The sequence below is a fragment of the Bubalus bubalis genome, chromosome 7 (genome assembly GCF_019923935.1).
Source record: "Bubalus bubalis isolate 160015118507 breed Murrah chromosome 7, NDDB_SH_1, whole genome shotgun sequence".
NCBI lineage: Eukaryota > Metazoa > Chordata > Mammalia > Artiodactyla > Bovidae > Bubalus > Bubalus bubalis.
In genome coordinates this window covers 87,346,795-87,372,251 of record NC_059163.1, presented here as the reverse complement: position 1 = coordinate 87,372,251, position 25,457 = coordinate 87,346,795, and the positions used below count along the sequence as shown (strand labels likewise).

Below are 25,457 nucleotides of genomic sequence, written 5' to 3'. Positions count from 1 at the left end.
AAAGCGCATTCTACTTATTTCTAAGGCAGCATGCAACACTTGTAACTACAGAGACCACAGCTATCATCCATACAATGGTCAACAATGAAATGAGATCATCTCATGTTAGAAACACACTGCTTGACAACTACCTTAACAAAAAGGAAAGAAATGAACTTTTTTTCATATCTTACAAAGCAAAAACAAGAACAAAATTAAAAAAAAAAAGTAAAATATATACGTATTTATAGAGTGAAAGCAAATGAGAGAAACAACAAAAACAGTAAAGAACTTAAGAAGGGTTACAAAGAGTCCAGGTATACCAGCGCCGGGGTAGGAATATTTTCTTTGGGGCTGGTTACCACGTTGGCTTTGTTGTTTATCTGTAGGTATGCAGAAAATAGAAACAGAGATGCCTTAAACCCCTTGGTAGCCAATGTCTCCACACGCAGCATGTCTACATGGAGATATAGACATGAAAACAAAGAGCCACTGAAGATGAATGTGAAAGACACCGTGATGACTGACAGGAATGACGATCAAGCCTAGTCTCCGATGGTCACACCCAGGCTAGGACCACGTCTGTGACGGTGGAATGAAAAAATGGACTTGGCTGCCTTGGCTGAGTCACCTTAGCAGACAGACAAAGAGCTGCTTCAGCAGAGCTCAAATCAAGTGTCAGAGTATGAAATGAATGTAAACATTTTCATACTCTTCAAGTTGGATTCTGTTTCCCAGCTTCCAATCGTTCTCTGGTATGAATACATTGCTTTTTTTCATTTGATTCTTGAGCCTGAAGTCATACATAGACTGTCTTTCTCTGGGAAGCCATCGTCATTTTGTTTAGTAGGTATCCAGTGAAAAACTTAGATCTTCTGAGGAAATGCAGGCTTTATAATAAATTTCTTAAAATGATAAAGTCTGGGTCTCCTTTAAAAAATACATCTTCAATTATAAATGGGCAAACTGAACTCTTTACTATGTGCTGGATGCAAAATGACTTTATTTTTCACAGTTGTTTGAGAGGAAACACCAAAGTGCTATGGCTATTGTTGAAGACTACACTGGCCATACCATTCCCTTGCTTTAACATAATTGGCTTTGACCTTAAAGAAAGATAATTATCACTACGGAATCCACGCTGTGAAAACAATTCAGGGGGGTCAATAATTATTGTAATGGCCCACAGAGAAGACTGTTAACAAGTGGCAACTCAAAAGTGAGTTTCAAGTACTGGATTGAGTTTGGGTACTAAAGAATCAAAGACTAATAATCAACATTCATTTGAACTCATGCATGACAACTTACATTGTGGTTATCAAACAAATGTAAAATAACATTCATTTCTTGCACTCTATTACCTATTTTCTTTACATATTATCATCTAAAAAAACATGCCATGATTGTAGTATAAATATACTTAAGGACTTAAAGAGAAAAACATTCTGCATAAAATAATACTAGATGAATACTTATGATCAGTTATACCAATTTAATTGTTTAGACTTTCTGGGAATCCTTTTTTTCATATTTGATACCTATGGATCATATTTAAAGTACTGCCAAGAGGAGGATAGAAGGTTTAAAAAATTAACTTGGGTGTGTAATATTTTGCTTTTCTGTTCATTCCTATGTGTGTGATTATTTGGTGTCAGTACTATTTAAATAAGCTATAACACTGTGCTCGGTGACATGCAGGAAAAGAGAAAACTTGGGGCTTTTTACTGAAAAACTAGGAAACCATCAATCTATATTTTGTGCATAGTTTAAATTTTTTCCTTAAATAAAAGTGCACAGAACTTAACATAAAATTTGTGCAACAGCCAAAACAAAGAGATAAGAGAGAATGGGGTTTATTAAAGAGGGGTCAAAATTCAGTATTTACTTTGGTATAGAATATTTAAGAAAAGAAGAAGGATACACATGCAAATAATTTCCTATTTAGGAAGAGCGTTGGCAAAACACAGCTAACTTCTTATCAAATGATCAGAAGCACTCACGATTAAAGCACGTGTGTATTTAATATACTACATTTAATTTATATCAGTGGTTGCAAAGAATTAAAGAGGAATATACTGAGATATTTTCTGTTTTGAGATATGAGACTTGATTTTTTTCCTAGGATGTGCTTGTCAAGAACTGTTTTGTTTTAGTGGAAATGTCCCGTGTGCACACCTCTGCACACAGTTATCCGTTCAAACGCACATCCCTCAACACACACCCCCCCCACACATGTGTTCACACGTAGCATACACACACTGTCATCTTTTCCAAATGAGGGCCATTCTGTCTGGATGAGGCATCCTTTATTGTCAGGCATGGCAAATGTTAGTTAAATGAATATGTGCCTCAACCACCACTTTTACTTGTGTTTAAATGTACAACTAAAAACTTTTGTTAAAGATTAGCTTAATGATTTTTTTTTTGACTGTAGAAAATATTTTGAAGGTTTTTATAACATTAATTAAAGACAACAGGATAATTTCTAGGTAAAAGGTTAGGAGTACTTCCTTTTAAAGAGTTGAATATCAAGCATGGGCTCAACCACAGCTGCCTTTTAAATATACAAGAGCTCTGGCACTTTTGTCTTTGAAATGTATTTATTTTGTATTATGGATGCAGAGTATTATTTAAAAAATTAAATGAAATCAATATTTAAATGATGCAGTGAGTTATTCTTACGAGGCAGGGGCAAGATATTCCTATTTTTCAGGTGCTGAGTTCATTTAGTTTTGAGGTTAATAAATTTTTTTTTTTTTCAAAAGGTGCTTAACTAGGTTGGGTCCATGGTAACATCACTTTCATGCTGTTTATAGAACTCCATGGTGGATGCATTATGGTTTATCTGAGCTAAGAATCACTGCTATTTTGGTAATCATGCTTAACTATTTAAAGACAATCCTATAGTAGTTTTTCACTTTTCACAATAATTATAGACATTAACTCTGTCATAGTCTTCAGTTTTATGAAAAATTTCACTATCTTGTAAAAGCCCCTTTAATAATATACGGATGACAGTGTAAACTTTTTACAGGTTTCAAAAATTCCATTTCAAAGAAAAAAATGATTGAAGATGGGCACTGTGTTTTGATAGTTAATTAACATTAACTTGTTATGGTCCTATACTTTCTCCACTTACACTAACTTAGGTAAACAAGACTAGTCTATTCCTAAGTGTGCATTTTCACAGAAGGAGAAATCTGGCAGAGATCCTCACCATCATCTGAACACTCGAACTGGACTTCCTTTTCTGAATTGACCAGTCAAAAAGAAAGGAAAAGAAAAAAAATATGACCGGTTGAATTTTTAAAGTATCAAAGCATGGAGCACAGAATAATTTTGTCTTTAAAGAGGAACTGTAAGTTGACTGGAAGAAAAAAGTTCTGGAAATGTTTCTTTCTATATAAGAATAGTAGTGAAAATAAATATCTTAATAGAAACTATGAGCTCTGCATCACTGAATACCACAGAAAAACAGAGGAGAATAAAACATTTGGAAAATTTAAAATACCACATTTCCACCAATGTAGCACTGGGGAAAAAGCAGACATCAACAGTCATTACTGAAATTTCTGTTGAATAAACTAAGCAGAAGGAAGAGAATATTAGATTGAGGAAAGGAATTAGTAAAAGGTAAATGCCATCCTAATGGGAATCACAAGTGCATGATCATCATAGCTCTGGAAATTCCCAAGTCACACACAGACAGGTGGTGAAGAAATGACTGGGCATGAACATAAGTGACAGATGATACTCTCTGTTCTATATTCAAAATGAACTGACCACTTGACTTTGGGTCAAGTTCAAATGTTAGAAAATTAATTAATTCCCAAGAACGTTGAAGTGTTCATGAGGAATGTTGGCGTCTGCCATTGGAAGAGAAAGAAAAAGATTAAAGAAATAAAACATTGAGGTAATACTCTAAAAGATAACACACATAATTCATGTATAAGGTTATATTCAATAAAAGGTAAATTCCCACAGGAAAAATAAAACCAGCATCAGTAGAAAGTAAATTGTATTATTTTGTTTGGAAACCCAAAACTTTTAGAAAGTAAAAATACTCTGCTGCTGTCTTTCTTGGGAAAATGTCCTAATATTTGTTCAGAATATTCATGTTAATTCTGTCTCAAAATCTTACGACAGAAGAATAGGAACAATTAAGACCTTTATAAATACTGTCCAAGCAGAGAAAATAGATTTTTGAATTTTGATTTCCTAGACTTGATTTGTTTTTTTCAGTCTATAAAATTCAGCAGCCAGAATTTTAAAAGAACACAACATAACTATTTGGAAAAACATTTGGTTTTCATGAATTTTCAGGTCATCATGACAGTTTGAGGCTATAGTAAAGCAGACAGGATTTACACACTCAATCTCTAAAGTAACGCCATATAAAGTATTGTTTTGTCATGATTATTTAATATATAACAAGTAGAAAAGATGTAGCTTTTCTTGGTATAAATATCAGTCATTTCTGTATATTAAATTATTTTATATTTCATTCTGCATCCTGTATCAGGAACTATAAAAAGTATGAGCTACAATGATTTAGAACTTATATTTAACATTTAAAAATGATCCAGCATCTGAAAGTCAGAAATGAGTTTAGGAGCAGCTGTTTAACTTACCTTTACTCCATCCGGTTTCTTCAACAAACTCTTGGCTGCTGCAAAATGAGGGTAAAAATCAGTTTAGTGAGTTATCCACAGAAACCCACAGCCAGGCAACAAAACAGGTTATTGTTTCCTTCTACTACCTTTACTGATTTATGGCCAACATATGCCCGATTATCAAGGTCACACTGATGAGCGCCAGCTTATAGGACATTGAAATACAGTATCACTTTTCTTGGTCTTGTCACATCAAATTTAGAACTGAATTCTTATTTAGTTCATTGAAAATAATTGGACACTTTGTCCGTTATATTACTGGACTTTATTTCACAGTTGGTTGCGAAAAGGATACTGGAACTTTAACTGGACTATGCTTTTGTAATCCAGAAAGTTGATTTCAAGTCTTCAGACATCAGCTCACAGATTGTATTACATGTTCATCCACACCAAAGTATGGTGGCCATGTCAGTTCTGCCACTTAAGCCCCTCTTCCTAGAGGTTTAAAACTCATTTGTGAAAATCTGCCCTGGCTAAATAGCATTCTTTTTAATATGTATATTTGAAATCAGATCACTTCATTTTTATAAAAATATTATTAATAATAACTTTATTTTAAAGGAAATGGTATATTATTGGCCTAGAGCAAATATTTCACACACTTAGTGTATGAACTTTAAAAAAAGGTATTTTTTTTTATGCATCAAAATCAGAATACAAAGGCTTCAAAACAAAAGCCTTTTATGTTGAAAAACTAAAAATCACAAAGTTGAGGCATGAAAGAAAACAAAACGAAATCTTCAGAGAATTCCTCAAGTGCATGGTCTTTTATGAGACTTAACTTTTTGGGAGGGAGCGTTCAGCATTCCTTCTGTTACTGAACTCCTTGAGTATATTAAAGAGCAATGCTGTCCTTTCAAAAAATATACTTATGAATGGGTACATACACAGTGAACAGATTATGTAACTGTCAATGACAATTAGTAGATCAAGTTTAGAACATTTACAAATATGTAGGACAAAGTACACATTTATGCTTCAATTTAATGTTAATTATATATATTTAAATATATCAGAATAGAATTTGGTATCTGAACTGGAAATACCTAGCTATGATAGAACTGCATGAACATGTAATTTCCTGACATCTGTTTGATTTGGGCTGTTGTTTTGCTATCACGTTGGTACAATTTTAACTTTAAAGATACAAACATGTTAATTTTATTTAGCTTTTAGCAACAGAGCTATTAATTTATTATTAATGAGACTGTAAGAAATAGTAGCCTTAGCACTAACACTGTGTGCCTGGAGCTAAAAAGCGTATTAAGTAAGTCCTGTGGCAGTTAATAGGTTAGAAAGCAAACTCAGAATAATTAGAATTGCAATAGCAAGCAAAGAGAAGACAATGATTTGGGGTAAGCAGCGATTTGGCCTGGGAGATGCAGAAATGTCCCTTTTGGTTACTATTTACCTTACCTCACAAGAAATACATTCCACATAAAGGGAGAAAAGAAAAAATAAAAACAACTTTATAACCATATACTCATGGACAAATTACTTTAAAAAAGAGCATGTTTGGTAATGAAACACAATGAATACTCAAAACTAAAACGCAATATAAACCACAAGGTGCAGCTGAGTCGAATGTCATTCAGTCGGTTTTGAAGTGATGGATTAAAAAAAAAGTTTGCTTTTCATGCTAAGACATTCAGAAACGATATCAAATCCACATATTAGTCATGAATTTTTAGTTTACACGATGATGAAAAGAAAACATGAGGTAAACAAAAAGCTTCCATACATGGGTGTATTTATTAATAAAGGCCCAATTTATGCCTAACAGTGTATTTGAAATGGAAACAAAATATACAATCTTAATTCTGAAGTTTTTGCCCCTGTTAGTCTCTCATTAACTATGTATACCATACCATCCTACTTTTTAGTGATTCACTAATTATTGGGCCACAGTGAAATATTAATTTATTTGAATATAGCATACATCAGTTAATATTTAATGAGATGACAGTGAATTCACCCATATAAATGTCAAATATATTAATCAACTGTTCATAAAACAGGTAACTTGGCAGCAGCAGTAACAAGTTTTACTACACCAAACAAACTGGACAAAATACATACAGCTGACTAACACAGTCCCTCAATTTGCAGCATTACTCATTGCATCATCATCATTGGTGTTGTTTAACAGGTTAGTGGAAGTCTTTGAAAAGCTTACGAAATTACATTATATACAATGGGGGTTTAAAGGTGACCACCTAATAAAATGGTAAACAATAAACAGAAATTGGTTGAGCAGCTTGGAAAACATGATCACGATATGGGTCATCACCTGAGATCATACAACACGCAGGTGAGGTGTGCAGCAGGGATAAAGCACTTAAGACATAGCTGGGTAAATGGACGCTGCACAGCACTCTCATATAAACAGTAAGCAAACGAAGATGGTAGTATTTTTGGTACAATTGTCTGACAATGGTTCCAAGTCTAAATAGCTAAACAGTAAGTTTTTAGCTGTCTTAATGCTTCAGTCCCTCCCCATACATAAGACTGATTAGCTTTTACCAAAATTTAAGTTTTGGAAACCTGATCCTTTGAGGTAACCCATCAAAGAAGGGGGGCTCCAAAACTCAATTTCTGGAAATAGTATATACTTTATGTCAATTCTGGAGAGTCACACCTACAATAAAAGAAACAGTTTAGCTTCTTTCAGTCTATTATTTAAACAAACTTAGTTTTACCAGGAAATCATTTCAAAGAATGTTTATTACTGGAGGATAGGTTCTTTGTAAATTCTTAGGTTTAGATACCTTTGTAAGTTGTCATCATTCTTATAGCATGCCAACATACTACAGTACTGTAATTTCAAAAGAACTTAGGCCTAAGAGCACTGGGTTCCTCAATAATGGTCTTCTAAAAATCTTTCTTATTGGGATTCCCTGAGAGAATGAGACACACGCAAAAAGACACTATTCATGGTTATTGCCTTATGAGATATCAGTTAATTCTACATTCAAAATGCTGAGCTTCAAGCTGGGAGAGTATTGTTACAAACTGTGTCAACTTCAGCATGGAAGACAGCTGGGTTTCGAGCTCTGCTCCAGCGCTGACTAGTGGCGGGGCCACCGGGTGGCTCGAGGGAAGAGTGTAGTCATGGGCTAGCTAGCGCCTCTGTGAGACAGCACCCTCGTAAAACCCAACATGGCAGTCACAGGTGTGGAAGGAACCCATGCCGCCTCTTTGCCATCCCTGAACAACAGTGTTTTATGTAATCACTAAAAATTTTAAATTCCAAAAAAAGCTACTAGAGAGGAAAGGAGAAAGAGCAGAGCTCTTAACACATGTACCTGAAAAATTCCTTGTAGCCAGCATAGTGGTCAAGATGGCACCCTGTCAGAGCAATAAGAATATAAAATTAATGCTGCTTTTGCAAATCTTTAACCTAACAAGTAAGTGCTTTTGATAACAAATCTCCTAATCTTACTTTCAGTCAGAAGATTTTTGTTTCTCTTCAGTGTTTGGTTTCCTCCGAGTAGCAGGCCTATGTTTCTCATAATAATGCTGGGACCACCCTGGTGGGTGCGGCCAGGTTCTGATTATTAATTTGCACAGCTGTTTTTCACTGAATGGAGGGATGACATCACCAGTGATCCTAGCTCTTCAGGGTAGCTTTAATTCCAGTGATATTCCACTTCCCCAAGATCCAGAAGAAGAAGAGTTTTGAGGTTTAAACATTTTAAAGCCCTTTCTAATATAGTTCTGTTCCTCACACGGAATCCCACGTCTCCCTCTGCCAAATTTCCCTCCACACAAAAAAGTAAAATTTCTTACCTTTAGTTTTCTTCTTGCATTGAATTTCTTCAAGCAGTCTACAGTCTCCTGTCTGTGCATCATGGAAGCAACAGTAGAACGTTGCTGGAAGAGGAGAAAAATAAACTTAATTGAGGCTATTTAAAAGATATTAAGCATAACAGTACCCTCAACTTCATCAAATTTTTATTAGTGATTTCTGTACCCATCCGATGAACTTATAAGTATTCAATTACAAAAGTTTCCTAATAATGAAAGACTTATTTTGCCAAGACTACTTGTTAAAAAAAACCAAAGGAGAGTATATTTTTCACTTCAGCTCTTGGGGTCTTTGGGGCACGGTCACTTACACAGATCCACGGGTGTTTCAGTGCCTCTGAGGCCGTGATGCGCTTGGCAGGGTTGATAGTCAGCATTTTATTGATGAGGTCTTTGGCTTCAGGAGTCACGGTGTCCCACTCTGGTGACGGAAACTTTAAAAATACAAGTTTATAAAGAGTTTAAAAAAGAGATACACTCAGTGGGACAAGGAAGAGCCAAATATACCAATCATTTCCTTAAGTAGTGTGTTTCTTCATAAATTTACTTTTTGTAGAAGTTAAATTGTATCTACATGTAGACAAACTTTTTAACTTTTTAGTTTATATTGGAGGATAGCTGATTAACAGTGTTGTGATAGTTTCCAGTGGACAGCAAAGGGACTCAGCTATAGGTATACATGTAGCCAAACTGACATAGATACGTATCTATTCCCTCTCTATGTATTTATCTATATATTAAGATATTGAGTGTAACTATAAGGGACAAAGATGTACACTAAATTGCCATGTTATAACTAGTGATACATTTTTAAATTTGAAAAAACAAAATGAATCTTCTAGTCCTCTAAAAAAATCTTTGTTTAATCTGCAAATTCAATTTTATGCAGTATTTCTCATAACTACTTATGCAATTTTACAAAAGTCAATAAAGCTGAGAAGTTGTCACATCACCATGCTACTATGCCAAGGTTCAAAATGATGTATTACATACTTCCACATCTCGTAAGCAGTAACAGCAGAGAAAATAAAACAGTTTCAATTCCTGTTCCAAATGGACCTATTAACTGTCACTATTTGGAGCACAGCAGTGAGATGAAATTTGAGACTATAAGAGCCCAGCAGGATTTCATTTTAATACTTCAAAAAGGTTAATCTACTTAACTATAAATTTCATCAGAACTAAGTTCATGAAAGTAACCAACTCTCATAACTTTTATTAGTAACCATTTATAGTCATAAAGTAAAGTGATTTATTTTAAATTTCTGTGTAAGCTTTTTGTTCATAACTATGCTACCTCATATTCACTTAATAAGCATATTTAGTATAAACACTATTCTTGATGGGTTAAGAAGGATGTATATCCCATTGATTTCTTACAAAATATTAGGTAGTTTTCCCAATTTATGAATTTTTATAGACAATCCTGAGAAAAAAGCCGTTGTCACTGTGCCCTAATGGACTTCAGTTGGTTCACTTTTAGTAGTCACGTGTGACTTGTGATGTGAGATTGTCATTTGTGATCATGTGCATTTGTGATCCACTGGCAAAATGAAACACAAGAAAAATGATGCTGACTCTTTAATACTTTCACATTTTCGCCAGTTAAATAGCTATCATTACTAATACAATTATGTAAAGTTTAAAAATAAAATAAAATTAAAAAAATAAATAAAAAAAATAAAGAACCGATATGCATCAAAAATAAATAAATAAATAGCTATCATTTTAATTCCAGAAGTTTCCTTTGGCCAGTTGTAAAAACTTGCTAACCATCAGGAACTACTGAGGAAACCCTCAAGTCTGCTTCTTCATGATGTGGAGATTTTCTGACCACAAATGAGGGCTGAATTCACCTAGATAAAAGTGGGTCCTTCTCTGAGTTTTCTAACTTTCACAAAGGCATTTCTTTACATTCACCAAGCAGTGAATGTGTAGAGTTATGTTTTTCGGGTGAAAAGTGAAAATGTTAGTGACTACTCTTTGTGACCCCATGGACTGTAGCCTGCCAGGCTCCTCTGTCCATGCAATTTTCCAGGCAGGAATACTGGAGTAGGTAGTCATTCCCTTCTCCAGGGGATCTTCCCTACCCAGAGACTGAACCCAGGTCTTCTGCATTGCAGGCAGCTTCTTTACCGTCTGAGCCACCAGGGAAAAAGTGAAGCCCCTGTCTTCCCAGAGGGGTTCCTAGTTCTAGTCTGTAAAGATGGTGAATGCACTAAAATGGCCAGGTAAATCACAATTTGGATTAATTATGATTAGTCTGGCTAGAATGCAATGCTTCAAAATTATACATTTTAAATACCTGTGATACATCCATCTATCTACGTGTTACATTTAGTCAGGGGAGTCCATGATACTTGATACAATATAATATAGTCTTCTCATAACTTCTCTCTTTACCACACTGCGCTCTTAACTTGTGCTCACAAGGTGGACCCGTTATTGCCTACCCCTTAGTTAGCCCACTTAATAATACAGGAAAAGCATCTACAGACCCGCATTCTGACTTCCAGAGGGCTGTGTGAGGTAAAATCAGAGGAAGTGGTAAATCATATTTATCAGAGGAAAGAAAATTACATCAAAGAGCACAAAGCTAAGCCATAAAGACAAAGTAGTTAAGGCCTTATTCTTCAATACAGACCTTCATTCATATGCCTAGTTTACAATATACTAATGGTAAATTAAATGTATTGGAACTGTGATTTTCCAATATTTTTCAACCGTGAAAACCATTCTTCAGTGAAAGCTTTCACAGAAGCTCACTAGATAAACAAAACAAAAACAGTCAAAGCTGACATAAAGGAACAATGTTCTATTTGATACATGGATCACTGCAAAATATTGTTAACGTATAATTATGCAGTAAGCATTTGAAAATATAATTCAGCTAACAGGTAGTAACCAGTTCTAAAGCAAAAATACTTTAATTTTTATATATTTTAAAATGCACTAAGATTTAAAAGCTTTGACAAGCAAGGTACTTCCTTAGAGACTTCGTACTGTTTTCCTTTCAATTTTATGAAATAAAGGGGTAGAAGGAAATAGAAACTAAATATATATGTTACATATCTTATTCTTTTTTCCTAAAAGAGAGGAAAATAATAAGGGATATTATTAAAATAGCCATGAAAAATCTGTTTTTTTGGTAAAGAAATAAACCAAACCCAAATATAAAGCTATATGAATATTTATTACATACGTCATAAGCTCCAGCCTTGATCTGCTGGTAGAGTCTGTGTTGGTCTTCATCCCAGAACGGTGGATATCCAACCAGTAGAATGTAGAGGATGACTCCTGGAGGGAATGAGCATATTAACACAGTGTTAAGTCCCAGAGACACCGAAAAGTTAAACAGGGCAGATCCACAATGATATTAAGCCACATCCATTTGAAGACAGAAAACTGGACGGTTGGTAAACTTCAGAGACATGTTACGATGCATTCTGAAGTATTCCGTGGAGGGTGAATGCTGCTCCTCCTTTGCTCAAGGACTCTGACAAGGTGACAGTCCAAAGCATGCACCAAAGGATTAATTCTAAAGATGCACAGCAGAGCAACACCTCAATACCTAAATATGAAGCCCACCTGCCACTGTGGACGACACACGTGGCCTCCCTGAACCCTGTGTACACATGATCTCCCTGTGCTCTTATCTATTTAGATACCATGTGATTTTAGTCACTTTAGAGGTTGACATTTAAATATATAACATGTTATTATTTCCTCTTAGTCATTTTGCTAATTAGGACATTTTGTGGAGCAGTGGTGCCCTGGTTACAGATTCATGCTCTAAATATCCAGGGTGCCTGGGAGTGTGCGTACCATATAAGAAGATGAAAATCCTTTCTTCATTAATAATCTTAGTCTTCAAAGACAGCTTCTTCGATAAAACAACTAAACCAGTGATACTACAGAAGAGTATATACTACAAACAGGGAAAAGATAAGACTGAAATTGTGCATAAAATTCAAGGAGTTAAATGCTCAGCTTTAAGACAATTTAATATCTTTTTCATAAATATGTAATTATTGAGAAGTTAGTCAACACCTGATTTCATCTTTAAATTAAACAAAATTCTTGTATCTGGTAGTTTTTAACTTGCCCTGAAATCGAATTTGTCTTTGTCACCATATGTGCCTTCCTCTACTTTTGAAACATTTTATGAGCCTGCTTAAGATCTTTCATTTCTAGCCCACTGTCCCAGAGCAAAGTCTGCCATTGCTCTGCTGTCTCCTCTTGCTTTTCTCTTGCTGAGCCCCTTCACCAGGGAGGCCTGGGAGTGGTGGTAAGAGAGGTAACATGCTGCCTGGTGGGCCTGCATCTCCTGTCTCCCACAGCTGGTCTCTTCATTTCCTTACCTTTACTCTGTTAGGGACACTTAGCCCTGCTCCTGTTCACCAGACCCTACATATTTATATGATAGGCACTGTTGCAGCCAAGACGGCTTTAAACAAAGGTTTAATCACCCTAGGATTTTCTAACCTGCTTCAGGAAGACCCAGTTCAAAAAGCTGATCATGATCAGAATAAAGCATTTTAAACAACATTCTTAAATAAAAACCCAACAATGCTTTAAAATCAAGATCGAAAGGGACTTCACCACAGTGGAATTAAAAAAAAAAAAAAGGACAGTGCAGAAAATCAAATATAATATTGGTACCTTACTTTGCAATACAAAAATGTTTTTTCTATCTTTCACTATATCACTGACTTAATGTTCATTCATTTAAATTTATTTTCATATTTTTCCTGTCTGATTTAACAGATGCATTTAATGATGGTAATAATTATGATGATGAGTGTCTGGATGCAAGTAGAAGAGAGGATATACCTAAGTAGGTTTAACCCTTTGCTATGGTTTAGGGGGTGAAGAAGAAAATCAGCTTTGCAATGGAAACAGTCTATAGTCATTTTAAAATACTAATTTCTCTAATAAACATCTGGAGTTAGGTTGTAATAAAATTATAAAACAGAGCCACATCTGCAACATTTAGCATTCTGGACCTGGGCATGGCCTGCTTCTGAAGCTTAGTTCTTGTGGGTTACGTCTACTGGCTGACACTTGGTGTGGTACTTTTCTGGGAAGGGAGGCTCACAGACATTTCATTCCCTAAGAATCAGCACCCACTACGTTAATAAATGCTCATGATTTGTTTGATGGATGTCTACAAAAAATATACTTTAAATAAAATAACAGCATAAATACAGTAGATTTTAAAATACTTTCAGGCTACAAGACATCATTGAGCAGACTGATGTGAAACTGTCAATTAGAGACGTGGGTTTGATCCCTGGGTCAGGAAGATCCCCTGGCATAGGAAATGGCAACCTGCTCCAGGATTCTTGTCTGAAAAATCCCATGGACAGAGGAATCTGGTGGGCTACAGTACACTTGGTTGCAAAGAGTCGGACACAGCTGAGCACAGTTCTATTACGCCTTCCTTAGTCTAAGAATAACTTATTTCATCAGCTGTTTGGTTACCCTGAGATCTGGCTCACAGAGAAAAGATAGGGTAATTAGTTTTTTCCTTCTTTAATAATCAGCTTTCAAAATAATACATTGGTTCCCCAAACATCCTCCAAAGGCCAGGATTTAGGTTGTATTTTGACTACTATTACTATGAGTGCATACATAAATTTAAAATTTTAATCCATTACTGTTATTTTTCTTATTTATCTTCTAACTGTCCTATCTTTAACCAGCCGAAGGCACTTCCAGGTGGCTCCTGAGTCCTGTTAATACAAGCTCTGTAGCCTTTAATAGTTTCTGTTCTTTCTGGTCTTACCAGATGCTCTTGGAACATTACTTTTCCTAATCCAGACTTGGAATTAGCCACTTCTACAAGGAATCTTGACTTCTTATGGTGGCAAACAGTATACAGAGACCAGACTGGGAAGTCTGAGGTGTGCTCTGTGGGAACTACACATTTCTTCAACAAATAAATTGAGAAACAAGGAAAGAGGAGTGAGAAGAAGAGGGGGAGAGAGGAGCAGACCTTACAAATAACAGACACTTAAAGAGACCAAACTGGTAATGAAATTATGAGACAAAGGGGCAAAGAGCAAAATTACTTCATATTTGATTATTTTAAGCAATTACTATTACATGACTTTAAAAAATATTTCTATATTATTAACATGTTTTTTAAAAAGTCATTTTCTTTTAGAGGTATTCATTAAAATATTATTATTATATGATGTTTAAAAATATTTCTATTATTAACATGTTTTCTAAAAAGCCATTTTCTTTTAGAGGTATTCATTAAAATATTCATAGATATATTGATATGATGTTTGGATGTGACTTAAATAATCTTGGGGTGGAAGACTGAGTCAAGTGATGAAGATGAAATAAGATTAGCCATCAGTTCAGTATACTATTATCCTCTCTACTTTTGTAGAGAGAATTTTCTGTAACAAATTTTCCATAAAAGCTAAACTATTTGACACAGTCCACTTCATATAACATTTTAAAAAAATGAAAATTAAAACAAGTTTTCATTATCTTATGTACACATTTGTGCTTGGAATATGCTAAGAGATGTTTGATTAATAAGAGTTGAGAAGCACTGATTACTGATTAGGTAGAAAGACTATATTATCAAGAACATTCAAAACTGATTTTAATAAAAGCTACAGCTTATAATCACATTAATGATCAAAACATTCTAAAGGCTGTTCTCATGAAAAAAAGGTGAAGCAGCAATGCTGAGAAACTCTTGAGAAGCCAGTGGGAAGTTAACGGAGCAGTCTAACAAGCACCCACTTCAAATTCTCAAAAATAAGGGGCACACCATGAGCTTATGTGCAAAATGCAGGTGGAGTTTGGAAATTAACTAGTGAGGGATAAGAACAGCTTCCTTTTATCCCTTATGCAAACCCAAAACCAAAACACAAAATAGGGAAATACTCTGGGGTTAGCAAATTATTTTTCAGATGATGAAAACTACTTCTATCATGTGGTAGGGCTGGCAAACGGAGAGGCTCTCTGGCATCAGGCTAAGGTGAATGCCCGCGCCTGCCGGGCAGGAGGGAGGGTGCCAGGGACAGCCTGTGTCCATCTGTCTGGCAGTACAGCAGCCATGTAAGAACACAAGCATCTTGCTATTTGTTCTTTCAATTACTTTAGGGAAGCCAGAAACTGATAATTTCCAAAGAAATCTCCTGATAATTATATAATTTATTATATAAATTTAAAGATAAATGTCAATCCCCACCCCCATAAATAGTCCAAGTGTCTGGCCAATACAGCTGTATATCACCTGTTTGCAATTTGTGCTCTACCGTCTAAGAATCCTAAATCTGCTGCCCTAAAGGAATTCGCAGCTAGCTGTGTTATGCAGCTCAATGGTGGTGTGCATCAGAAAGTTTGTGGAAATGCAAATTCCTGAACTTCATCACAGAGAATCTTATTCAGTGGTTTCATGGATGGGCCCCAGAAAATTGTATTTTTCATAAGCACTCAGGTAGGTCACCTTGAAGCATGTGGTCTGTGATCCACAGTTTGAAAAATACCAAGTCAGGGAAATAAATAAATACTATATCTAGAGAAGTATCTGAAAGTATGTCAGTTCAGAATAAAAGCATGTTGGTAGAGATTATGGGAAGAAAGCTCCAAGGGTTGAATACTAACGAAGACGTGGGTTGTAAGGGATGAAGGTAGAGAGCCTTCTAAATGTGAGGCACAGCTGGATGGTCCAATGTAAGAGCCACAGAACTGGCGAAAGGAACACATGGTCCAGCAGGCTTGAGATTTCCAAATGGCAAATACTTTCTAAGAAAATGCTTGATGCTGACTTATTCCGGCTGAAATATGGAAATGCTAAGGCTCAGAAATCACACAACTGCTGGAACTAATCTGGCCATGAAAGGAAACAAGGAACACATCCTCCTAAGATTTCAAAGGTTTGTTACAAGTTACAATATATTCTGTGACAGCCACTAGTTTATTATTACTCATAACTGTTCTGATATCTAATGCAGGTAGAGAAGTAACAAGACAAGCTGTGTGTCCACTATATTTTCAGACTTACATTTATTATTTTTTAAAACCAAGATGTAGAAGGAACTTCAGTTAAAAACCAGTCATTCAGTGACATCTATAAACAACATTTGCTCACCCCACTATGGAATTATGGAAATAGCTATATAAGCAAGAAAACTATCTAAATCAACTTACTGTTGTTAATGGCAGAACACAGGACTATATTCTTGCTTCATTAATGTCTATCATTTACTTTCCAGTAATGGACTAGTAGCTTTCAAAGCCCAGATGTAAGTCAGGCTATATCTGTGTGAGATCATTAAAGTAGTGGTGATAAGTATTTTAAATTTTCTGTGTATGGATTATTGTAGGTTTCTAATGAAAAAACTGCACAGATTTCTTTAAGCCATTATACCAAAGCTGTACTTCACTCTGTTCTGTGTCAAGTGCCCAAAGGCAACTATGGTTGAGTACCTATAGAGTTTGATTCACAAAGATTACTTGCCATTTTGTTAAATGGCTTATTCTGTATTTCCTTTCTTTTCTGGGTTATCTCATTTTTTACCATACTATCCAATGTCTACCTTTGCAAAGAAGTAGTTATTAAGAGCTAGTGTTGAGGGATGATTGAAAAATAGATTCTCTCAAGATCTGCTATTACCTAAAAGCAGTAAATAAAGTGTACATTACTTTGGCAGCTATTACAATAGGAATGAGAAAAGGTGTATCATCTTGTAAGTAAAGTGAATTTAATGTAGCCTTCAAGACATATAATAAAACGATAAAACTATTCCAAAGAGCAGAGACCCAGAAATGTAACAAAAGGCATAAAAATCTCTTATTATGTTCCAGGTAGTGGGCAGTGTGTGTGTGTGTTTGGGTAATTTCCCCCAAATATGTAACACTATAATATCTAAGACACTTCTGCAGTTAACTATGTGATCCTAAGGACATTTTTCAGCATGCAACTAAAGGATGCCAAACTTTCTACAGAAAATAATGGTTGGTGGCCCTAAATAGGGCAGGCTTGTCACAAAGGGATTTGGCTGTTTATAAAAAATTAAAAAAACATGTAAAAAGAAAAGGTAAGGAGAGAACTGAGCAAAATGGAAGATAAGCCTACTCATGGGAAAACAAGCTGAAATCTGAAAGATGCCCTGTGGCTCTGAGTTTCTAGAGTCATTCATGAGATGTGTGTGTGTAAAAATTCCTCTTGGTAGTTCTAGGAGGCAAGTACCATTATCATCACCATTTTAAAAGCAGAAGCTGAGATACTGAGACTCACTCTGGTCTGGACCTGTCTGTACCACATCCTCTCTTCAGTGCTGGGTACCACTCTAGCTGCCCCCCACCGCCCCAATAAAACCCATCCGTATCTGTCAGTTTCTTAACAGATCTGTGATGGAGGCTGATTTCTTACAAACAAAATATTTTGAGTTATCTGCCATTAACATGTAGACTTGAACAACAGCATTTTGTGGCTATGCTCTCACCAAAAGGATTTTAGAGTTCCTGCTTAGAAAACAGTCTCAGGGACGAAGACAGAGCTTGGAGCTCACCTAAGACACCTACTCTTTAAGTGACAATTCCAACTTTTAGAATAATAGTAGCTGTTTGCATTTCAAATTGCTTTATAAACTCTAAAAACCCTATTTGACCCTCATACAGTTCTGTGAAGGTCAAATATTTCTATTGTACAGGTAAAGAAGCCAACTCAGTGATGTTAAGGAGATGGGGTCAGCCAGTGCAAAGCAGACTTGAACTCAGGCACTGTGACTCTTCTCACATCTGCCTTCTTAGGCGTGGAAGTAACTCTAGAAGCCAAGATACACCCAGCTGGAGATCACACACCAAGTTGTTGGTTGTGCTAATGACACAGTGTCAGAAGCCTAGAGGGTTAGCTCCTGTCCAGTAACTCCAGCAGAAAATGTTTCAGAATACCCTGAAGTACCCCTTTTATTTCAGTCTCCCACCTATTTGAAGTATATGCTGACACAGAAATTCTGCTATAAAAGCTGTGGTGGAAACTCTCCCCCTTCTTTGAGTCTACACAGGCTACGTTTTGATTAGAGCTTGTTGCTAAAGGCCAGGCCTAAACCAGAGCCCAGTCCCCACAAGGCAATTTCATTCTTTTCCAAGATTCACTCATTTTCTCCTAATCCCTGCTGAGCATCTTATGTTGCAGACAGGACAGCCGTGGTCAGGGCTCCCTGGAGGAGGTGAGAGGAAAGGAGCATAAACCCCACGCCCTCTGTGGGGGACACTTTATGGCCCTATCTCAAAGTGCCTCCTGGGCCTCAGGCTTCAGCATTACCTGGGAACCTGTTAAACACGCAAACACTCCCGTCCCAGACCTACTGAATCAGAAACAGCAATCTGCTTTAACGGGCTCTCCAGGCGACTGTTGTAGGCCAAAGTCTGAGAACGTAACTCTTAAGTTGATTGCTAGAGAGCATCAACCTCAGATTTGACAGATACTATTTTCATTGTAACAATAGTGGTGTGCTGCAAACTTTGCATGAAGATGATTCCTTACCGCATGCCCACATATCCACTGGCTTTCCATAAGGGTCTTTACGTAAAACTTCTGGAGAAAGATATCCAGGTGTACCAGCAAAACCTAGGGAAAACAGATGTTAATGAATGAAAACCAACTTGGCAAAACCAATATGAAATGGCAAAGGAAGGAAGAAAAACTTCTTTGAGCTTCTGTATCTGTTGATCTGTTTGTCAAGATAAGACAAGGCTCTTAGGGAAATAAAATAAGTGGACGAGTTTATCTCTGTAGCAGTCTTAACATCAATCTGTCCTGCATTGTAGCTAATTTGAAGAAACACATCTTTTTTTTTTTTTCCCCCAGATAGAAAAACCTTTCTATGGAGCTACACAGTCAGTGTATATACTTCACACTACTTGGTCAGCAGTTCTGATTCCTGTTCATGTGGAAGTTAAAACTAAACCTGTGAAAGGGTCAGAACATGCTACCCTATACCTGGGAAGAAATTAGGAGAAAACTGCAAAAGATGATACTTATCATGATGCCTACCTAATATATTATGAGACATTGTTGCTGTTGTTGAGTTGCTAAGTCATGTCTGATTCTTTGCAACCCCACAGACTGTAGCCCGCCAGGTTCTTCTGTCCATGGGATTTCCCAAGCAAGAATACTGGTGTGTGTTGCCATTTCCTTCTCTAGGCAATCTTCCTGACCCAGGGATCGAACCTGCGTCTCTCGCATTGCAGGTGGATTCTTTACCGCTAAGCCACCAGGGAAGCATTATTATGAGGGATATTTATCTATAAAGTGGGGCTTGCCTGGTGGCTCAGATGGTAAAGAATCTGCCTGCAATGCAGGAGTCTGGTTTCCGATCCCTGGGTCAGGAAGAGCCCCTGGAGAAGGGAATGGCTACTCACTCCAGTATTCTTGCTGGAGAATCCCATGGACAGAGGAGCCTGGTAGGCTACAGCCCATGTGGTTGCAAAGAGTCGATATGACTGAGTGACTAACACTTATCTACAAAGTAGAAGGATCCAAAACATAGATCCTGGGGATAAATTTAAAGCAAATTTTCAGTAAATATTTTTGATAGTGAGGTAGTCTATTGGGAGGGGTTGGGGCTGAGAGTAACTGAAGAACTCACTAGGAGAAGAAATGGGCTCATAATATATCAAAGAGCTCACTCTGTACTAATAAGTAATCACTGTGTACTTTAAGTGGCAACTGAGGAGAAGACTCAGGAATATTTAGATGAGTCACTACTGAACAAGTATCAACTAGACTTTTAAGAGATGAGGTATGCGAAACTAGATGGCTAAAGAAAGTTTCCTATTAGATAAATCAGTACTTCCAAGAAGGTATACTTAAATGATAATTAATAGCTAGCATCTACAGTAAAATACTTATTTATGAAAATAATGGTTTTCAAATAAAAAATATTTTTTAAAAATTACCAAAAATAGCTATTGCTATTTGGAAATTTTCTTTAAAGGCATACAGAAATTGGAAAGTGTTCTTTAAAAGGATATATAATCAGGAATTCCTCTGACTACAAATCAGTGATGAAGCACATTATGTATTTACTGGGATGCAAAGCATCCAAGAAAGGAGCTTTTCCCCACCTCCAAAACAAATCTGTACTTAGAAACAAGCATATATGTAATAATAACACGGTTACAACAAAATTACATTTTGAGGCAAAGGATTTTGGATTTCACTTTTTCCCCACTTTGCATTGCCTGTCCTCTCCTCTGTTTGCTTTAGAGGAGGATGAGGAGGACAGTGAGAAGGAACTTCAAGAAAAGACCTGTATGTTGTAGTTTAAGCTTTACATGGACCACAGTGGATCCACCTCTACCTCAAACTTTATTTGATAGAAATGTTTGTTCGGTAGTTGTGAGCTGGAAAGAATGATTGAGCAACAGCGGTGGTCCCCCTGGCTGAAGTTCAAGGATTAGCTGAAGGAGTGATGTGGAAGTTTGCTACTCTAAGGTAGAGATAGGCCCACTAGTTTCCAAGAGCTTTCCGGGGCTTCTCACTGCCATATCTGCTCTCTCATTCCGACCATTCCTTTCCAACTCCTCCAAATGTTGAGACACAAAGGGAATCCAGTGGGAAACAGACTCCAAAGACCAGATTAAAGACAGGTCCCACCTGGCATTTTAAGATACTTTATCATCTGGTCCTACCCACCACTTGCCCTTCATTCACTCAACATAATATCTTTCTACTTCTGAGCACTTAACCTAAAAAATCTCTTTCAGATTTCTTGAAAATAAACTTTCCATTTTCACCCTTAATGATGCTTTTTCTGTTTCTTGAACCCTCGATTTTTTTGGTGTATGTGTGGGAGGGAGTACTTTTTCTCTAACATAGGGTGACTCTAAATTACTTCCATCTGCTACAGTTCTCAGTGGTCCTTTCTTTCTCTGAAGTGTGACTACCCTTTATATGCAATCTGTAACCTCCCATCTAGAATTGGTAACCTTTAATGTATGTCTTAAATAACTTGGTAGAATACATGCCTGGAGTAGGAAATATTAACACCTCATCGAGGTAGAAAAGATAAAGAAGTAACCACTATGCAAGAAATGAAGTGATAATCCTAAGTGTAAATTATTATAAACCTCTTCTGGAGACTAAACTGCTAAGAGACACTTGCTCCTATTTAGCACAACTATCATTTGAGCAGTTAGGGGTCCTTACCCCTAGGAATAGTGAAGCCTGCATCTATAACGCACAAATGTTAAAACAGCGCACTTTACAACGTGTTCTCATGAATACAGAAATACTGAGGGGAAGACAAACTAAATTTTCTTTAGCATGAGATTAAACTCCTAAAACTCTAGTTTATTATGATATATACTATCAACGGGAATTTAATGAGAGCTTGCCTTCTTTAGAGACAGGTTATGTTTCTCATTCTGAAAAACCAATAGGAATACCAGAAAGGATCAAAGAGAAAACAATTACTTACATACAGAATCCGCTGCAACATACTGCCGTTAAAAAACCCTTAATATTTAAACAACAGACATAATAACATAATAGCAACCAAGCAAAATAATTCTTCCATAAGAAATAGATCATGGTAGTTATCCTTTTTTTCCTAGTAGCAAAAAAAAAGAAAAAAAAGAAAGAAAGAAAGAAATGGATTGCAAACAGCATTTCCAATCCCACAGGAGAAACAGACTATTCTCTTCGGTAAATCTCCTAGTCTGCCTCACACGAGTGCTACAGGGTGCTACTACTTCTGGCCTTTCTGGCTCTGTACAAAAAAGACCGAAGAAGTAACACGGGAAAAACAAATATGTGAACTGGAAAATAAGGGAAAAAAATAACCAAACACAAGAGAGAGCTTCTAGAGTGGCTTGAATAGTTTAATTTTTCTTATATGGAGTAGACCTCAAATTTATTAAAATAAAACTCTGTAAAAGCTCGAAACTCTGGCATTACACGTAATGAAGAAAGAGTTCTGCTTTTTTCTTATTAAAATAAACGTTTCCCCACTCAAAACCTTTACATCTTTTAAAATGTAAAATTAACCAAATACATGAGACTATGGCAGAAAACTGAATAAATATCAAAACAAATCATTCATACTAAAACATGCTTTTCTTCCTAAAACCTAAAATATATCAGGCAATATCCCCAAAAGAAAGGCAGGACATCACATGCCCTTCACTTAGTTATCCAGGAGGAGTCACTGAAATTTGAGTTGAATGTGCTCAGTTGCTCAGTTATGGCTGACTCTTTGCAACCCGTTAAAAACAAAAAAAAAAAGTTAAAAGAAAGCTAAAAAAAGTATTCTCCTAAGCTTAGAAACTATGTTTGTTTATTCTTTTAAAATGATGGATTTTCTTAGACCTTAAAATGCATCCTTTAAAAGTCATTACCCTAATAGGTATCTTAGTAGGAACTTAGCTGACTATCACCATACCAAAGAAAAAATGGGAATTTTACTTCCCATCTGTCATTGTTTCTCTGAGACCAGCTTGCCTTGAGAAATGAATTATCACAATTTGAAAATCTGTGTACTTTTATATGGATGCTATTGCTTCACTAGCCTGATATTTAGTCATTCACTCAACTTTTACTGTGTAGGCTGGTTCTGTGACCTGTTTCACTCCAAGACGGTTTTGAAAACTTACTGAATAGCTTTGAAAACCCAGGCATATTCCAATGGTCTACTTGAATGGTCTCGTCTCATGACAGCCTCATGAAAGAGTGTTTATTATTTCCATCTCCAAAAAGGACACTGAGCTCACAGAGTTAAAGCGACTTGCCTAATGTTATGTCGTTGTTAAGAATCAGAGCCAGGATATCAGCTGCAGTATTTTAATTCAAAAAGCAGAAACTTTGTACTACATACAGTCCCTCAAACAGCTTGTGATCTAGCAGAAGAGATGAAATCTCACCCAAACAAGTGAGATTTCAGGAGCTCAACTTCAATACTTTTATAAGCATCATCCAAGTTGTCAGTGTTAAATTTGATCCTTGGCTCTGTAATAAGGCTTCTGGCTTATTTCCGATATCCAATTATCATCTTGTACATAGTTCTGGCAATTGCATCCCTGAGCCCAAGTCCCTTTTTTGGTATCTTGTAAAGTGGGGTCCTGCTTTATTCTAGAAAGTACTAGAGTTCTGTCTTGGAACCCAACTTGCAGGATTCTGACTTCCTCTACACAGATTCCCTTAAAATTCAGGGTTGCTGTCCTTTCTGCTTGTCACCTGGCACTTGCTTTCTCCTGGGGACTCCTTAGCTCAAGCTTTCCTCAGGCGTACTTTGACCGCCTGCCTTATCTTAACTGGCCCCTTGCCTGCAGGCTATCCTTAAAGCCACCCTCCTACCAAATCCTTACTTAACAGAAACCCACTTATGTCCTCCTCTGCTCAAAATTTTTCACCAGATTCCTGAAACCTCTAAGATAAATGCTAAATCCTTCACAAGAACATAAAATCCTTTCCTACTTCATCAGCTCCCCATCTTAGTGTACCTTCTACTTTAGCTGTAATCAACCTATTGCTATTCCTGAAATAGAAAAAATTGTTTCATGCCTCTGAAATTTTGAATGTGTTGATCCCTCTGTCTGGAATGCCTTTATCTCCTTGCATGTCAGTGAACAAAACTCCCATTCAGCCACCAGAAAGGGGGAAGCCTTGTCCCAGTCACTGAAATTTCCACAATTCTTCTCTTGTGCTCCAGAGCACCTTACACTGCTTCTGTTACAGGTGCTCCCACGCTGCCTGCTAAATACTTATTGATAAGCAAGTAGGAGTGTTTTGAAGGGCAGGACCTTCTAATTCATTTCTATATCTTTAGTGATTTGCTCCACCCATCTCTGTGATAGCCCCAGTACTTCCTATTGGACCCCAACTCCTGTAACTGTATGTTCTTTATCAGGGTCAATTATACTCTTTCCTAGGATAAAATGATGTCTCTGAATCTCAGATTTACAGCACTAATTCTAGGTCCTACCTCTTTTCAGTTTGCAGTTAGTGGAATAGCTTTGTCCAGTTATATGACAAAATATGACACAACAAAGGGCAAATTGGGAGGTATTAAGTTCACCTGGTAAGTAAGGACAACCTTAACGTAAAAGGCAGTATTCAACAGAGGTATCAGAGACAAGGATAATGGTCAGGCACCACTGAAGCAGGACCGGCAGCACAAGATGAGGTCCTGAATTAGGCTGCCTTCAGATGAGGTGGATAAGGCTGCCCCACCAGCCACTCCCGTTAAGTGGCTGGGGCAGATGAGACAGAGACGGTGAATCCTGGGAGATCTGGGTACTTTTCAGCACATGTGTATGTTTAGGGATACAGAAAACTACTTGTATAGAAAACAAAAGAAGTAAGCATTTCTTGAGCTCTCTATTTGATGTTATTGTTTAGAGGACAAGCAATTCAAACTGAAGGGCATTTTGCCCCTGGCTACAACATGGATGGACCTAGAGACTGTCATCTTGAGTGAAGCAAGTCAGACAAAGACAAATATATGATATAGCTTCTATGTGCAGTCTAAAAGGTACAAATGAACTTTTTACAACAGAGAAGTAGAGTCACAGATGTAGAAAACAAACATAAATTTGGGGTAAAGTAGTGTGACGTATCGGAGAAGGCGATGGCACTCCACTCCAGTACTCTTGCCTGGAAAATCCCATGGACGGAGGAGCCTGGTGGGCTGCAGTCCATGGGGTTGCGAAGAGTCGGACATGACTGAGCGACTTCCCTTTCACTTTTAACTTTCATGCATTGGAGAAGGAAATGGCAGCCCACTCCAGTGTTCTTGCCTGGAGAATCCCAGGGACGGGGGAGCCTGGTGGGCTGCCGTCTATGGGGTCGCATGGAGTCGGACACGACTGACGCGACGTAGCAGCAGCAGCAGCAGTGTGACATATACACACTACTGTGGTGCGAGTGGTAAAGAATCTGCCTGCAAATTCAGGAGACATAAGAGACAGGGGTTTGACCCTTGGGTCAGAAAGATCCCCTGGAGGAGGGCATAGCAGCCC

At 36.9% G+C, this 25,457-nt stretch overlaps 1 protein-coding gene across 15 annotated transcripts in view; it reads right to left on the bottom strand.

The window, feature by feature from the left end:
• The window catches only part of CAMK2D (calcium/calmodulin dependent protein kinase II delta), a 314,355-nt gene that overhangs the window by 40,654 nt on the left and 248,244 nt on the right, over nucleotides 1-25,457 (bottom strand). For 4 of the 15 annotated variants that reach the window (XM_044946091.1, XM_044946079.2, XM_044946084.2 and 1 more), the window contains exons 8-13: nucleotides 18,982-19,065; nucleotides 11,662-11,756; nucleotides 8,771-8,893; nucleotides 8,442-8,525; nucleotides 7,958-8,000; nucleotides 4,611-4,648 (exon numbers count right to left, since the gene is read on the bottom strand). In XM_044946091.1, coding sequence (XP_044802026.1) covers nucleotides 4,611-4,648; nucleotides 7,958-8,000; nucleotides 8,442-8,525; nucleotides 8,771-8,893; nucleotides 11,662-11,756; nucleotides 18,982-19,065 — 467 coding nt within the window. Of the gene's footprint in view, nucleotides 1-302; nucleotides 363-1,690; nucleotides 1,697-3,196; nucleotides 3,230-4,610; nucleotides 4,649-7,957; nucleotides 8,001-8,441; nucleotides 8,526-8,770; nucleotides 8,894-11,661; nucleotides 11,757-18,981; nucleotides 19,066-25,457 lie in introns of all 15 variants that reach the window. The other 11 variants (XM_044946075.2, XM_044946088.2, XM_044946081.2 and 8 more) reach the window with 6 other exon arrangements.